Source organism: Ictalurus punctatus, chromosome 25 (assembly GCF_001660625.3).
Source record: "Ictalurus punctatus breed USDA103 chromosome 25, Coco_2.0, whole genome shotgun sequence".
Lineage (NCBI taxonomy): Eukaryota > Metazoa > Chordata > Actinopteri > Siluriformes > Ictaluridae > Ictalurus > Ictalurus punctatus.
Window position 1 is genome coordinate 12,649,923 of NC_030440.2, and position 17,120 is coordinate 12,667,042.

Genomic DNA, 17,120 nt, shown 5'->3' on the forward strand with positions numbered 1-17,120 from the left:
CTTTTATACCTGCAGTGTCTTTGCATAATTATCCTCTGCTTATCTATCTTTCTTTGTATCTACCCATGCATCCATCAATCATCTGTTGCGAGGCAATATTTGGGCGATACCAACTTGCACAATAACGTTACAAAATAAATTGTTTCTACATATGTTTCAGGTGATCATGCTATAATAATTGGGGGGTGGGGAATGTGTGTGGGGGGGAATGGTTGTTACTGCTAGTTCTGATTATTGGGCGGGGTTATGGAAACTACGCCCCTGCCTGGGGTGCAATTAGTGCTCCTTTTCCTCCCAAAGTCATTCAGTGGGGTTGAAGTCAGGGCTCTGCACAGGACACTCGAGTTCTTCTACACCAAACTTAACACACCATGTCTTCATGGAGCTCGCTTTGGTCACAGGGGCATTGTCATACTGGAACAGGTTTGGGCCTCTTAGTTACAGTGAAGGGAAACTGTAATGCTCCAGCGTACAGAAACATCCTATACAATTGTGTGCTTCTAACTTTCTGGCAACAGTTTAGGGAAGAACCCCAAATGTGTGTATTAGTCAGGTGTCATACAAAAGTTCGACCATAGATTGTGTCTGTAACTGGTAAGGGCACGTACCCAATTAACTGCCATTGATTTCATATTGGACACAGGGTTTATTTTGTGTTAGTGGGTAACTGGACCCTGTCTGCAGTGTTGCAGAGACTCTCTGAGATTCACCCCTCACTGTGGCTGTTACATACTCTTGCAGTTTGCATAATATGATTATAAGCATGAATAATGTACAATACAATAATAACAATATTATTTTCATACTGCTGTGTCTACATCATGCCATGACAATGCACTGTTTAATATCATGAAATGATCTACTTTATTTAAGTGTTGTTTACAGTTTCATCTTGGGTTCACAGTGGAGATGGTTTTGAGCTTCATTAGGACCCCATTAGCAGAATTGAAAACCTATTTCAAAATCAATACTCTGCATCACATGGAAAACACGCGGTCAGCTGAATACAGTACATTATAACTAAAAAAAAGTTCATATAGTCTTCTATCTTTACCAACTGGCTGAGGTAATAATAATTCTTTAATTAAATACAGTACATTATAACTAGAAATAAAGAACAAACTTACAAACAAATCATGTCATGTTCAACCAACCCCAAACCTGTGTACACATGTTTTGGTGGATATGTTGCCTGCCTCGGTTAACAGTTGTACAGAGAACAGGGGAACATTCTTGCGGTCTGAGGTAAATCTGATTAAATCTGATCTGGTAATTTCACGAGCCAGCATCTGAAAGGCTCTTTGGTAAAAACCAGTCTCACAAAATAAAATTCATTTCTTTGTTCAAACATTCCTCCTCCCGATAGCACTAAATCCAAATCTAACTTGATTCCTGTGTTCTTTTTAAGTGATTAATTGGGCCCAGGCTGAAAAGGATTAGGAGAAAATAGGCCACACACAGACCCATAAACACATAATGCGAGACATGTGAGACAACTACTTTAAATTATTGTAAACTGACCAAAAGCAACTGAAACTGATTATTATGAGGACTCTTGTACATTAGTTTTAAAATACATGTCAGTACATGATGGCTCTATGTGAGTCCAATTAACATAATTGCCCTTGAATAAATGTTACTGAATAATGATGTTACATACACTCTGTGGTCAAAAGTATGTGGACATCTGACCATCACACTCATATGTGTTTGTTGAACATCCCATTCCAGATTCATTCCCCCTTTACTGTTATGATAACCTCCACTCTTCTGGGAAGGCTTTCCACTAGATTATGGGGTGTGGCTGTGGGGATTTGTGATTATTCAGCTAGAAGAGAATTAGTGAGATCAGGCACTGATGTTGGGTGAGGAGGTCTGGGGTACAGTCAGGATTCCAGATTGAGGACAGGGCTCTGTTCAAGACACTCAAGTTTTTCCACTACAACCTTGGAACATGTTTGGACCTCTTATTTCCAGTGAAAGGAAATTGTAATGCTACAGCATATAAAGACATGCTGCACAATACTGCACTTCCAACTTTGTGGCCACAGTTTAGGGCTATTTAGGGAAGTGGTAGCTCAGCGGTTAAGGTGTTGGACTTCTGATCAGAAGATTGTGAGTTAAAATCACAGCGCTGACAAGCACTGCTAATGCTGGGTCCTTGAACAAGACCCTTAACCTTCAACTGCTCAGTTGTATTATTGAGACAATTGTAAATCACTCTGCCAAATACCATAAATAAATATCTAATATAAGAATCACATATGTGTGGGATGGTGTTGTGTCCCCAAACTTGTGATTTGCTATGATTTTTGCATTATCAAGTACTTGTACAGTTAAATGTGATGATGTGTCCATACTTCAATCAAACACATGTAAGCATTAGAAACATATGCAAACACACATTATGGTTCCCATTCATTCTCAAACTAGATAGCACTAAGGTCACAACATACAGCATAGCCTGGTATAGATCTGTTCTCTATGACAGATTGTCACAAGGCATATTCTTACTCTTGTTGTGCAGTATCCCAATAACATAAAATACTCAGAAGGGGACTGCATGTTCTGATCATTCATATATTACCTATTATTAAAAAAAAAGGGTGTAACATTATTAATGTTCACCGATGTCCTTTGTATATCTGGTGTGTGTTCGAGAACAGCACAGTTTAGTAGCCCTCAAGAACTGGAGGTAAACTCCCTAAAACCAAATTTTATTTCATTCGCTCTTCAATCTTTCTTTTTGCAACTGCCTTTGGACTCTCTGCCTCATTCGAGCTGCTGTCAGAATACTGCACAGCACCAGGACAAAGAAAGAGCCTACAGCCAGCCAGAGGCTCCACTCTCCATGCACATGCACTACCAAGCTCCTCTGCACTAAGAAGTCCTTAAAAACAGCCTCCATTTGGCACATGGTGCACATGACCAGAAAGATGTGAAAGATCTGGTGCCCGTGACCTACAATATCACACTTTCCTGGAAAAAAACGCTCAGGCACCGGGCACGAGAAGAAGAAGGCAGCCATCAGGAAGAAGGCCACTTGCAGGGCGTGCAGCACTAGCACAGGCTCATGGCAGGGTCTCCTGGCTAGTCGGAGTGCCACAGGGCTGATATCCAACATGTACGCCAGGCTAGTGGGCACAATCTGGAAGATCTTCCTGCGCAGCGGGTATGGACGGCGATAGTGCAACTTGGCGAAGCAGCAGCTGGCACATGATAACCAGCCCAGGAGAGCAGCGCCAGGCAGGAACAGTGCCCCCACCAGGCTCTGCTTCCACTCCTCCTCAGCACAGTAGAAATAATGAGCCAACGCCGATCCATACTGATACACAGCAACGCCGACATAATCCAAGAAGAAGAGGGAGTAGTGGGATAGCTCTGAGTGAGACTGGAGCAAGTGGGCTAGCGTGCTACAGGTGAGGTAGGTCAGAGCCGAAAGGGTGTAGAGGAAGAGGGGCAGCGATGAGGCGTCAAGAGTCAAGCTTCTTGTGGCGGCAAAGAGCCAGAAGCGTAGTAGCACAGCAGGTACCCCCAGAAGATGTGACCAGACATTCAGCAACTCATTGTGGCGTTGAAAGAGGCTGAGTGCATAGCAGTGCCATGGCTGGCCTACTGGACGGTAGCCTGATTGAATGTAGGGCTCACGGAACAGGCTGGGCACGTTTGAGACTTCCACTGTAGCCTGAAGGGAGGGCAAGGAATGAAGGGAGGGGGAAAGATGAGGCAGGCCAACTACCTGCTTAATGTTGAGTGTCAGGGTGCTCAGACGGCCTAAAACTCCACTTGACATAGTGATCAGCTGGAGAGGAAAAAAAAATACCAGGATCAAAAACAGAGTAAGAGGTGGTGTTGAGAAAAGGAACGTATGAGGGTAGGTAATATTTAGATGGAAAGCAAAATGCCAGTTAGGACTGTGCATACACCTGCAGCTTGTGTACACCAAACATCAGAGGCAGCACATTTTCACATTTGAATTAGATAATTTGTAGTTCAAGTGACTGCTTTGTGGCTATTTTGTATTCCTATTCGTTGCCAATGATTTCAAGTTAAATTTCAAGAATTTACTTGAAATCTTTATAAAAAAAAAAAAAAAAAAAAAAAAAAAAAAACAACTCTTGCAGATCCATGGTTTTAAGCATATAGCTACTTGTATAAATCGGTTGTCAGGTAAACCAGAAACAGCTGAAGTGTCCGTAAACACTCCCTTTGTCTTATCCATCACACTAGCGTGAACACACACCAGCTCTCCATGCTTATGTAGATAATAGGCATTGCCTGGTTGCCCCACCTAGCTTGCACAATGGAAATGTCTTTTCATGACAAGAAACATCTAGCCTTAAGTGCTGCTTGTACTGTTTCAATGGGTAACTAGAGTACCTCATATTACAGTACACTTCACTAATAAGATATACTGTATACAGGCTATTCATTGTTAGACTTTTTGTCTCACAACCAAACTTCAATACCAAAAGACTTAAAAAGACACAATCAAACATCCCACTCTGAGCTAGATTTAAGGCTTCTACTAAATCAATGTGCACATTTTTTAAAAAGAAATAAATAAACAAATAAATAAAATACAGTATGGAAAATTTTATTTTAACTAACATTCTAGCTTCTAAGTAAAATGATTGATATCTCATATATAGGACCTCACCTGTGTTTGCTGACACCGTTGGACAGCCACTGTTCACTCATGGATAAAAAAATAATAAACTGACCTCCTTTCTGGGTTATGTCCAGCGTTTGTAAGTGTACACATATCCCCAGCGATGGAGGGATTCGGCCTCGGGCGAGTCCACAGCTGAACTGGTGAGGCAAGCTGAAAGCTGAGCAGTTTCGGGAGCTGGGAGGAGTAACAAGTTTCACCACCCATGAACATCAGTTAATCTACATGGAAGTACAAAAGTGCTACAGTGCAAAAAATGACACTTTAAATATCTATAGAATATACATAGAGATATGTTTTATATTTAAATATCTATTATAAACTATTATATTATAATCTATTATGCACTAAATATGAAGATCTATAAACAGTAAATGGAATCTGAAATTGGAAACCACCATTAAGAGATTAGTATTGTGGATTTGTTTATTCTTCTTTTCATGAATTTTTCAAGATCCCCTACTACTATTTTCTTCTTCTTTTTTTTTAAAATCCAAATTTATGTCCTGCTTCACAGAGCTCTAACACATTTCATTCAACTGTGCTGTGGGAAATTTGTATTTTTTAACTTTTGAAAATCAGAATATCCAGTGGTATCACTACAGCCTCAGAAGCACTCACACTGTAAAATCGAATAAGTTCATTTAACTCAAAATATTTGAGGAATCTAATTAGCTCAAAATTTTTACGTTGATAAATCAATTTCTTTAAGCCAAATACACTTACATGTAACAAGTTTAAGTTAATTTTTTTGTTATATTTAAGTGTATTTGTTTTAAAGAAATTGATATATGAACTTAAAAATTTTGAGTTCTTTCACTTGAGTTCTTTCACTCCAAGCGTAACAAACCATGTCTTCATATAGCTCGCTTTGTGCACAGGATCAAAGTCATGCAGGAACAGGTTTGGGCCTTTTAAATCCAGGGAAGGGAAATTGCAATACTAAAGCATACAAAAACATCATATACCATTGTTTACTTCCAACTTTGTGGCAACAGTTTGTTGGAGAACCACATATGGATGTGAAGGTCAACTGTCCATGTAGTGCACTGTATTTTGTTATTTCCTAATAACAAAACAGTCTACCATGACTAATGAGTACTATTTCTTGTCTTTTTCTTTTAACAAAGAGTTTTGCTCATACAAGGTTTAATACAAGGTAAGTAATAAAGAAGATGAGATGTTAACGTAACGTTTGTTCAACTTGTAACTGTCGTGGTTCACAAGATGAAGCCTTTTAACACAACACAAAGGCTTCCGGGTCGTTCAGCGCATGCGCACCACTCTCAACTTTTCGCGCGAAATCCTGAAAGCGGATGCAAGCGCGCGCTGTTTTTGATTGGGCGCCTGATTCAGAACTCGGAATATTAAAACAGGTCGACGGCACGTTGACCAATCAGAGCGCATATCGGTGTAGCGTCAGAACTCCGTGTGGCGCGAAAAAGTCAGCGCGGAGCAGAGCAGATTCGGATACTCACTCGGTGCTTCTGTTTCTTTTTTGGTAGAAGTATATTATAATTTTTATTAGCCGGATTATATAAGATGGCTGCCGAAGTTGTGGATGATCATGAGATGAGGGAAGCTCAGAGAGATTACCTTGATTTCCTCGATGATGATGTAAGTATTCTTCTTCTACACCATTGTTTCGGCTTTTAGAACAAAAAAAGTCTCCTCGCTGTCGCTGGTAGCCATGATGGAGGATATTGTTTTACTTTGCCATGCTTTGTGTCTTATCACATTTGGAAATGTATTGTAGAGTCAGTTGATTGAGCAGATTAAAGTGTGACTAGATATGATATTCTTTTTGTTTGCACGTGCGCTAAGCACACTTGAGGCTGGGCCTTGGGAAGGAGAAGCTGCTCTCCTACATCAGCGCATATTTGCATAATATAGCTTTTTATTTTATTTTAATTATGCTCTACAGCAGGATCAGGGGATCTATCAGAGTAAAGTGCGCGACATGATCAGTGAGAATAAAGTCCGCCTCATCGTCAACATCAACGACCTGCGGCGACGCAACGAAGCACGCGCTGCTAAGTAGGTTTTTCTGTCCTTTAACTTTTCTTTTATCCCCACACAAGCCAAATTATGTCCACTTTTATTTCTCCCTCTCATCATGTCGGCTTTTTTTTGCCAACATATATCAGATATCTTAATGCAAAGTGTGAACTTTCCTCCTGCATGTTTCCTCTGTTGTTGGTTATGCAACTTATGGCGTCACAAAATAATTTGCATATTCATAGACATAAGGTATGACCCACTTTGCTTACTTGTGCACTATTTTATGCTGTTTTGGTATATGTTGGCAAACATGATGGAGAGGGCAAAATAAAAGTGGACGCTTACTATGTTGGATTGTGTGCGGAATAACAGGATTCAAGGTAAAAAAAAAAAAAAACCTAAAGAAGTTGAGAGTTTATGGTTTTTATAACAGTCCTCTGTTTACAGACTGTTGAACAACGCTTTCGAGGAGCTCCTGGCGTTCCAGCGTGCTCTGAAGGATTTGGTTGCCTCTGTCGATGCCACCTACGCCAAGCAGTTCGAGGAGTTTTTTATTGGACTGGAGGGCAGCTTTGGGAACAAACATGTCACACCTCGTACCCTCACCTCCCGCCTGCTGGGCTGCATGGTGTGTGTGGAGGGCATCGTCACCAAATGTATGTCACAGCTTGTTAAATTATAAGACAGAAACAAGACTGGAAACATTGTCAGGTTAAACAGTTGTATGCATAGTAATGTGGAAACATGTTATAACAGTACAGTTACAGAACAAAAAAAAATCTTTTTGTTCTTTGTATTCTAGGCTCTCTTGTGCGCCCCAAGGTAGTACGAAGTGTCCATTATTGCCCGGCCACCAAGAAGAGTTTGGAGCGCAAATACACAGACATGACCTCACTGGATGCCTTCCCTTCTAGCGCCATCTACCCCACTAAGGTATTCCTCATTTGTGTACATCTGTTACACATGTGAAATTTGATTTGCGAGAGAAAAGGCTGGCACTAGTGAATTTGGTCCTACAGAAAAAAGATAAACTATATGGTAGGGATGGGTGATGTGGACTTAAAACTATATCACAATATTTTCTGGTATTTATTGTGATAATGATATCAGTGATGATATAAATATAGTACCATTCACCACTGTTTTTGGCTACAAGTGATAGCTGTGATCTTGAGAGTCTCAGGAACATAAACATTGATCTAAAAGTAAAAGTGATTTTCTGTAACCAATCGAGTTCCTGATTGTAGAGGTAGCTCCTCGTTTAGCGATAAACTCCTCCTCGGCATCACGTCCACCTTCCAGCGTACTCGTTTTCACTCTGCATGTGAGCTGCGAATGGGTAGCACATCGTTGCACACAAATACTTCATCAACTAGGCTTTATTGTTATTGTCGCAGGAAGACTAATACTTATTGTGGGGAGAATTTCTACCGGTATATCACAAACGATAAGATATCGCCCATCCCTACTATATTGCATCTACTTCAAACATAACCAGTTTGATTTTCTTTCCAGGATGAGGAGAACAACCCCCTGGAGACAGAGTTTGGTCTGTCCATCTATAAAGACCATCAGACCATCACAGTGCAGGAGATGCCTGAGAAGGCTCCGGCTGGCCAGCTGCCCCGTTCGGTGGACATCATCTTGGACAACGACTTGGTGGACACTGCCAAGCCAGGAGACCGTGTGCAGATAATTGGCACCTACCGCTGCCTGCCAGGCAAGAAGGGAGGCTTCACCTCTGGCACCTTCAGGTACCACAAGAACTCTTTCAATATTTGTTAGATATGGAACATGACCACTGAACACTTTATGTACACACTGTGGGGAGTATTGGCTAGTCCATCAGTCCTCATTGATTTTAACACCGATATTATCAGTAGTAGAGTTAGAATATTGACGTTGATATGTAGGGACTGGGTGTCTAATCAACAGCCACTAGTTTCTGAGCATGCTTATTTCTCCCTTTGTTTCTCCTACATTTAGGACCATCATGATAGCTTGCCAAGTGAAGCAGATGAGCAAAGAGGTCATTCAGTACTTCTCTGCCGATGACGTGGTGAAGATCAAGAACTTCAGCAAGTCTCGAACCAAGGTGAGGATGTGGACATTGCAACACATTGGGTGGAGATCAGAGATCATGTCCTGGTATTTAATGTAAATTATTCCGCCACTAGGTGGCGGAGATGTTCTGTTTTATGGTTGTCCTTACTCTGACTGATATTCTCATCAGCATGTAATCTCAAGAAAAAGTTTCAACGTAACAAGCAGATGAACTGATTACATTTTTGTAATTGATCGAGACAGAGTTGAGGTCATTTGTCTGAAATGTTATCAGTAGCTTCCTTCCTGATGTTATGGTCACATTCATGTTCAGGAAGTCAAGACCTATTTCCTGGTGTAGAGTTTGCCAATTTCCTGGCTATCTCGTTGTAGATTTCTGCTCATTACAGATATTTCATTTGCAACGCATGTGACCAATAGATCTGACATGTTAGAGATAATAAAGACTAAGAATATTTCATTTAATTGGGTCATCTACCTGGATCCTCCGCTCTGTCACTGCCAAACTGGAAGCAAGGTGTGCAGAATACCTGGGCACAGCACAAAAGTATCACATAGGTGTGGGAAACACTGCACAATTTAGACTGGAGAGCCTGTGATGGGTTACGACTAAGGGTGTAACAATACACTTTGGTCATGGTTCAATTTGATTCACGATGCTGATGTCACCATTTTTGCAAAACTCTGACAGAAAAGACTCCTTTTTAATTTCATAAACAATGCAAAACAATGATTTATTTCATTTTGTACAGACAAAAATGCACAACGAGGTTTAATATTGTAAACAAAATGTGCAACCCCAATTCAGAAAAAGTTGGGACAGTATGGAAAATGCTATTAAAAACATAGGAGTGACTTGTAAATGTACTTTGACTTGAATTTAAACAAAAAACGTATGAAGGCAACGTATGTGATGTTTTATCTAATCAACTACACAGTTTTTTTGAAGGTAAACATTTATTTTGAAATTGATGCATGCAACAGGTTTCAAAAAAGTTGGGACAGGGGCAATTTAGGACTAATAGCGATGTGACGAGTTGAAATAAGGAGGTGACGTGAAACAGGTGAGGCAATCGTCTAATCATATTACACTGTATAAGGAGCCTCCAAAAAAGGCCTAGATCTTCAAGAGCAAAGATGGGTCGAGGCTCGCCAATCTGCCAACAGATGAGTCGGCGAATGATCCAACACTTTGAGAACAACATTCCCCAAAGATAAATCGGTAGGATTTTGGGCATTTCACCTTCTATAGTGCACAATATAATTAAAAGATTCGAGGAATCCGGACAAATCTTGGTTTGTAAAGGGCAAGAAAACCACTTCTGAATGCGCATGATCTCTGATCCCTCGGACGTCACTGTCTTAAAAACCGTCATGGGTCTGTAATGGATATCCTGACATGGGCTCGGGAATACTTTGGTAAACCTTTCCTGCCAACATATGCTGCCATCCAGAGCAGGACAACGCCAAGCACATTCTGCCCAGATTACAAGCGCATGGTTGCGTAAGCAGAGAGCGCGGCTGCTAGCATGACCTGTCTGCAGTCCTGACCTGTCTCTGATTGAGAATGTGTGGTGCACTATGAAGCGCAAAAATAAGGCAACGAAGGCCTCGTACAGTTGCGCAGCTGAAGAAATGCATAATGGATGAATGGGGGAAAATTCCGCTTGCTAAACTTAACCAACTGGTGTCTTCACTCAGCGCCCAAACGCTTAAAAAGTGTTATTAAAAGAAAGTGATGTTACACAGTGTCAACTGTCCCAACTGTTTTGGAGTGTGTTGCGGTCATCAGATTTGAAATGTGTACATTTTCAAAAATAAATTAAATTCACAAAGTAAAACATCAAATGTGTTAATAATGTGTCTTCAATATAGTACAGGGTGAACTGAATTTTCAAACGACTCTTTTTGTTTGTTTTTTTGCATTGTCCATGCTGTCCCAACTTTTGCGGAATTGGTGTTGTACTACAGGTTCAGCATATCTTAAAAATAAATAAATAAATTGAGAAATTCTCCCAAAGTGTTGATTGAATAAACAACGTGTCTGACCTAACATAATGAGCTCCGTAGCAGAAATGGAGCTCCAAAGTCGGCTAAAATGCCTGAAATATATATATATATATATATATATATATATATATATATATATATATGATGTACACGTATGACACTACTGTTCACAGTAAAATCATTAATAATGTCGTAAATTTATGGCTGTCCCTCATGTTCTTGTACAGAATGTGTTTGACCAGTTGGCCCGCTCTTTGGCTCCCAGTATCCATGGTCATGAGTACATTAAGAAGGCTATTCTGTGTATGCTGCTGGGTGGAGTAGAGAAGGTCCTAGAAAATGGATCACGCATCCGTGGAGACATCAATGTCCTCCTCATAGGTCTGTATTACAAATGGGCTATTACAATTCACAGAAACTCATGTTTTCGAACCTTAGAAATTAAGCTCGGAAGAGCCTAGATATCGTAAAATGAAGTTTGCACATGCTGTTTGAACCTAGCGAGAAAAATCGCACTCTAGTCTTGAATGATTTAATTAAAGGTTTGGAACGACTGCGTATTGGCAATGTGATGTAACGTAAACGGTTCTCTTTCATTTGCCAGGGGATCCGTCTGTAGCAAAGTCACAGCTGCTGCGCTATGTGCTGCAAACAGCCCCTCGCGCAATTCCCACCACAGGCCGTGGCTCATCAGGTGTTGGTCTCACTGCAGCTGTCACCACAGACCAGGAGACAGGTACTGCAGCATGAACATTAACTGAATCTGCATGCTTTTATGTATTGTCCTGCTGCTCCATGATTGGCTGCTTGAGTGATAGCATAAATGTTCAGGTGTACAGGTGTTCCTATTAAAGTGGCTGGTGAGTATAACTTGAGTGCTAAGGTTTGCATAATCTGGGTTCTGCAGCAAAAAAAAGAGATGGACTGTTAATTGTTTTTTGCCGATATTTTTCGCGATATTTAAGCATTTTTCGGATATCAATTTTGTTATATCGGCTCCACCGATACATGGTTCTCGTGGGTGTTTCGAGAATTGCATACAGGACCTCCGGACATTAATGCACAAATGAGTTGTGTTGCATAAATGTTTGATACTATGAAATATAGACAAACTCACAGAGTCACATAAACTGTTTACCTCATCAAAGCTTTTATTTAAAAAAATAAAAAAAAGGACACTTTAGTAACAGTGCACTTCATTTTTTTATTTTTTGCTCTCTTTCAGAGCGCTCTATATATTGATGTATGAATAAGAAGGAAGTGAGAATCACTCAAATTGTTGTAAATAAAACAGTTTGTTCAGTTGAGTGATGTTTTTATCGGTGTGTCAAACAGAAGTAAAACAGTAAATAAATATCGGTTCTGCATATCCGTTATCTGGAACATAAACATGCAAATAATCGGTGTCGGTTATAAAAAATCAATATCGGTTGAAAAAAACAAAACAAGGCAAACATACCCAATGGGCCTGTATATCTGCACTATATGGCCAAAAGTATGTGGACACCTGACCGTCACAGCCAGTTGTGCTTGTTGAACATCCCATTCCAGATGTATTCCCCTTTGTCATTATGACAAGCGCCACTCTTCTAGGAAGGCTTTTCACTAGATTTTGGGGCGTGGCTGTGGGGATTTATGTTCATTCAGCTACAAGAGCATTAGTGAGATGAGGAGGTCTTTGATCAGTTGGTGTTCCTGTTCATCTCGGAGGTGTTCGCAAACCACGTCTTCATGGACCGTTATCATTTTTACAGTAAAACAGTCAGTGTTGTAATTATGGAAACCCAATGGAAATCTCACTCTGTGTTGTACGCTCTTGTCTTATAGGTGAGCGGCAGCTGGAGGCTGGTGCCATGGTGCTGGCTGATCGAGGCGTGGTCTGCATTGACGAATTTGACAAAATGTCGGACATCGACCGCACTGCGATTCACGAAGTCATGGAGCAGGGGCGTGTCACTATCGCCAAGGCGGGCATTCATGCTCGTCTGAATGCCCGCTGCAGCGTCCTGGCAGCAGCCAACCCTGTCTATGGCCGGGTGAGTCCTTTATAAAAATGATTGGTATGCTCACCCGCTCATATAAACAAAACTACCATTTCTACAGTATATGGATCATCTAGTACGACTGTAAAGACCTCTTGGTTATGGATCCACAACAGTTAGTGTGACTGTCTCTGTCTTGCTGTCTCTCTGCAGTATGACCAGTATAAGACTCCCATGGAGAACATCGGGCTGCAGGACTCTCTGCTGTCCCGTTTCGACTTGCTCTTCATCGTGCTGGATCAGATGGATGCCGAGCAGGATCGTGAGATCTCTGACCACGTTCTGCGCATGCACCGCTACCGTGACCCTCGCGAGCAAGAAGGAGCAGGTACTCATTCACTTCAACTATTCAGTTGAGACCTTGGGTTGCAAAACTTAGCAATTAAATTAAGACCAGATTTAGATGTGTCCTTACTCAGTAAATCTACCTTGGCTGAGCCAAGCACCATGATATTTGTTAGTTAATTTTAAGTGAAGTCACACGGCAAGTATTGTATAATTACACCCTCTTCTGCTCTCCCTTGATGTGTTCCAGCATGGGCTCTGGGTGGTACAGTGGATGTGTTGGCCACTGAGGACCCCGATATGGCACAAGAGGAAGAGGAGGAGCTACAGGTTTATGAGAAACACAACCATCTTCTCCATGGCAACCGGAGACAGAGGTAAACATTGTTGAAATCTGGTCTGGACAAAGTGACGCAGCATTGTGACCAGTTTAACAAGTTTACACGAGTGTTTAAATGTTAGTGATGTCATGTGGTGTTATGTTAATATATTATTAGTGCTTCCTGTGTTCTATCCCATATCCATATCCATGTGTTTATACTGTTTGTAGTCCACAAGCTGATTGAGTTTCTTATTGTGCATGAAATTAAATGAGTTAATTACGACTCCACGAAGAAGAAGAAAGTGTGTGATACATAGGGCTTCTGGTTTTTTTTTCATTTTTTAGGGGACGAGTGGTAAGCAAAGAGTTCATGAGGAAGTACATCCACGTTGCCAAGGTGATTTCTCCCGTATTGACCCAAGAAGCAGCCGATCACATCGCAGAGGAGTACACACGACTGCGGAACCAGGAGCAGCTGGGCTCGGACATTGCTCGGGTGAGGAAAGCAAAGCGCACACGCTCTATCTCTTTCTTGCTTGTCAGTTTGATGTTGATTCTCATAAGCCACAAGATCTTCCAATTTAATTTTTGAGTTATAGCAATCAATTATTGCAGGTGTTTTTTTTTTTTTTTGTTTTTTTTGTTTTTTTTTAAAAGGACACCAGAACAAGCTATGCCTCTGGCAGTGACCTTGTTTTTGCTGTTAATTTGCCTTCGTGGGTTTAATATGTGACCTTTTTCTCCCTCCACCAGACCTCCCCGGTGACCGTCAGGACTCTGGAGACTTTGATCCGTCTGGCCACGGCCCATGCCAAGGCCCGTATGAGCAAAGCTGTGGAGCTCGAGGACACAGAGGTGGCTGTGGAGCTGGTTCAGTTCGCCTACTTCAAAAAGGTTAGCAGGTTTTCCATGGACCTGCACACACCATTAACGTGTAATAATGAGTGGTGTTAATGTCATGAGTGTTAATGTCATGTGGTGTTAATGAGTGGTGTTAATAACATTTTGGCATAATGTCCACATTTTATAAGCGCCTTATAAACCATTAAAAAAAAGGACAGTGTAATCAGAATGTCAGTAACACTTAGTGAAGAAAACTGGTATGCCTAGTGATTCGTTAGATAGTAATCATTCCTTCTGATCCTCTAGGTTCTGGAGAAGGAGAAGAAGCGTGCCAGACAGGGAGAGCATGATGTGACCTCTGAGGATGAGGAAGAAGAGGAGGAAGATCAGGGCACCCCCAGACAACAAAGGAAGAGGTCAGAACACTTAAATCTACGTTTAATCTGTTGTTAGGAAGCAGATATTTACCCTCGTTTTGAAGCATTAAGTTTTGAATGTGCTTTCTGTCCTCTAGGAGGCGACGTTCGACTGAGCGCAGGCCGTCACAAAGCAGTGAACCGTATGACCCGTATGACTTCACCACCTCGGCAGATGTACCTCAGAGTGAGCAGAGTTGCACCATCTCATTATCATAGTGGCTTGATCTGATGACATTACTTTTTTTATATGCTAATATACTTACATTATTTTTTTCTTGTGTTCAGTCCAATCTCCAGCTTCTGCAAGGCCCAGTGAGGAGCCCATGGAGACGCCTGAGCAAAATGGCCACGCAGAGCTATCAGTGGATAGGTGGGTTGCAAAGCACAATGAAGAGTCGCAGCAACCAAATACAAATAAATAGAAAATAAACAGCAAATTACCTCCATAAAGGTACACGTGGGTCATTTACAAAGGGAACACATGTTTTAATAGACTTCAATATACAACTAAAAATAGAACACAGGATTGCCTTCAATTACAAACTATTAGAAAGTTGTAATTGTATTTGAACAGCAAACTATTTTAACAGTCCCAGTAGCCACAGATTACTCTAGACTTAGACAGTTTTGTCTGATGTTTTCTTTACGTTTTTATGCAAGTGTCCTTTATAGAGAAAACATCTGGGTTACGCATGTAACCCTGTTCCCTGAGAAGGGAACGAGACGTTGCGTGAGCTTCACGCTGTGGGAAACGCCCTCACGCATGACTGGTATCTGAAGTCTGTGTGAAATCACGCCTATTTATAGGCCTGCCGTGGTCAGGTGACGTGACAATTTCACGTATCTCATGACTATAAAATGGCACCTGTGAACCACGTCATCAGCCTCTATTATCTGAAGCGAAGACGCAATTCGCAGGATATGCCCCAGTATGACAAAGCTACGCACAGGGAACAGGGTTACATGTGTAACCCAGACGGTCCCTTTCAAAGAGGACTCAACGTTGCATGTGCTTCACGCTATAGGAACGAGAATACCCACTCCGTCATACTGATGGTATTGCCTGTTCAAAAGATCCGAGCCCGAGGGTCACTGCAAGACACTCGAACCCAGGGTGGAATGCATGTTAAAACTGTAATATCGAATGAATGTGTGCGGCGTAGACCACCTCGCGTCAGATTGTCATTGCACTGTGACAGATCGCTGATCAGAGAAGACTGAAAACTTGGGACGACATTGGCTTGGGGAGGTCCTACAATAACACTGGGGGATAACTGCCCTGACAACCTCATGTCCCCTGATTCAGCTGAGAAGAGAGCGAGCCGTGAGCAGAGCTGCCTAATTGTGGTGTTGAAAGTGCAGACAGACAGCCCTCTCAAGGGGCATGTGGCATGCTCCACCCCCAGACAGTTCACACAAAAAGTGTGTCTGTCCCCCCGTAATGAAATGGGGGCGTGTGTGTGTGTGTGTGTGTGTGTGTGTGTGTGTGTGTGTGTGTGTGTGTGTGTGTGTGTGTATTCTTGTGCCATAGAATCTGACGTGTGTGTTTTGCAGGCTGAAGGAGTTCAAAGCCGCATTGCTGGAGGTCTTCCGCACCGCACACGCTCAGTCCGTGGGCATGAACGCTCTGATGGGAGACATCAACAAGAACCGATCCGCTCCGTTCGAGCAGGCCGAGGTCCGAGCAGCTCTCGCACGCATGCAGGACGACAACCAGGTCATGGTAGCTGATGACATCATCTTCCTCATCTAATGAGGGGAAAAAAAAAACTAAGGATGGAAAGAGAAAAGGGAGAAAGTGATAACACTGCAGAGTGTGGACTTGTTTTTGTTGCAGATATGTATTTGGATATGTAAGGTTTTATTTGTTGTAATTCACATGCACATCTATATTCATTCTTTTATTTCTTTTAAATTGTGATTTGCATTATTTTATCTGTGGTTGTTTTTTTTGTATGTAAAATGTATGTGTATTTCATTTAGTTGACCTTTTTTTTTTTTTTAAATTCAGTCTTTGAATTAAGTAAGTGGTGACAAGTGTGTGTGTGTGTGTGTGTGTGTGTGTGTGTGTGTGTTGTCTATTGTCTATTACTCAAAAGAAGTTAATGTTTCAGTTCAATGGAAAAAATAAATTAGCTGTCACCTGATTTTAGGCTTGATTGACTGTTTTGTTTCTTACCAGGTTTAGAGTGTAATTCAATGACTCAGATAATTAAAAAAGAAGCAAAAACGTACAAACAAAAAAATCAAACTCCAGAAGCATACCTGTGGTTTTGTGACTTTTGTTGCTGGGCAAAATGGACAGTTCCAACATATACATTACAATCTTTCTTAAATACTATACAAACAGAAATCCTGTTTCTGAATGTAAATCATGAATGTCTGTGAGACGCAAGAGCAGTCACGTATCTTTAATTCCAGATATGATTTTTTTGCTGGGGAGTTGCCCACTGTCACTGTCA

At 41.4% G+C, this 17,120-nt stretch overlaps 2 protein-coding genes across 2 annotated transcripts; one reads left to right on the forward strand and one right to left on the reverse strand.

Annotated features, from left to right (window-relative positions):
- Window positions 1-1,042: 1,042 nt before the first annotated feature.
- Window positions 1,043-6,154, reverse strand: paqr8 (progestin and adipoQ receptor family member VIII). Its single transcript, NM_001200190.1, is given in 3 exon segments — window positions 1,043-3,802; window positions 4,725-4,849; window positions 5,641-6,154. A coding segment is annotated over 1 exon segment (1,071 nt). The 5' UTR covers window positions 3,794-3,802; window positions 4,725-4,849; window positions 5,641-6,154; the 3' UTR covers window positions 1,043-2,722.
- On the forward strand, window positions 6,085-16,805 carry mcm3 (minichromosome maintenance complex component 3). Its single transcript, XM_017456660.3, has 17 exons — window positions 6,085-6,289; window positions 6,597-6,709; window positions 7,121-7,329; window positions 7,476-7,606; window positions 8,189-8,427; window positions 8,660-8,768; window positions 10,975-11,128; window positions 11,352-11,483; window positions 12,575-12,783; window positions 12,943-13,117; window positions 13,325-13,451; window positions 13,742-13,892; window positions 14,150-14,290; window positions 14,546-14,655; window positions 14,754-14,842; window positions 14,944-15,028; window positions 16,213-16,805. Exons 1-17 carry the CDS (start codon window positions 6,215-6,217, stop codon window positions 16,409-16,411), a joined length of 2,448 nt encoding a protein of 815 aa, XP_017312149.1. The 5' UTR covers window positions 6,085-6,214; the 3' UTR covers window positions 16,412-16,805.
- Window positions 16,806-17,120: the final 315 nt, after the last annotated feature.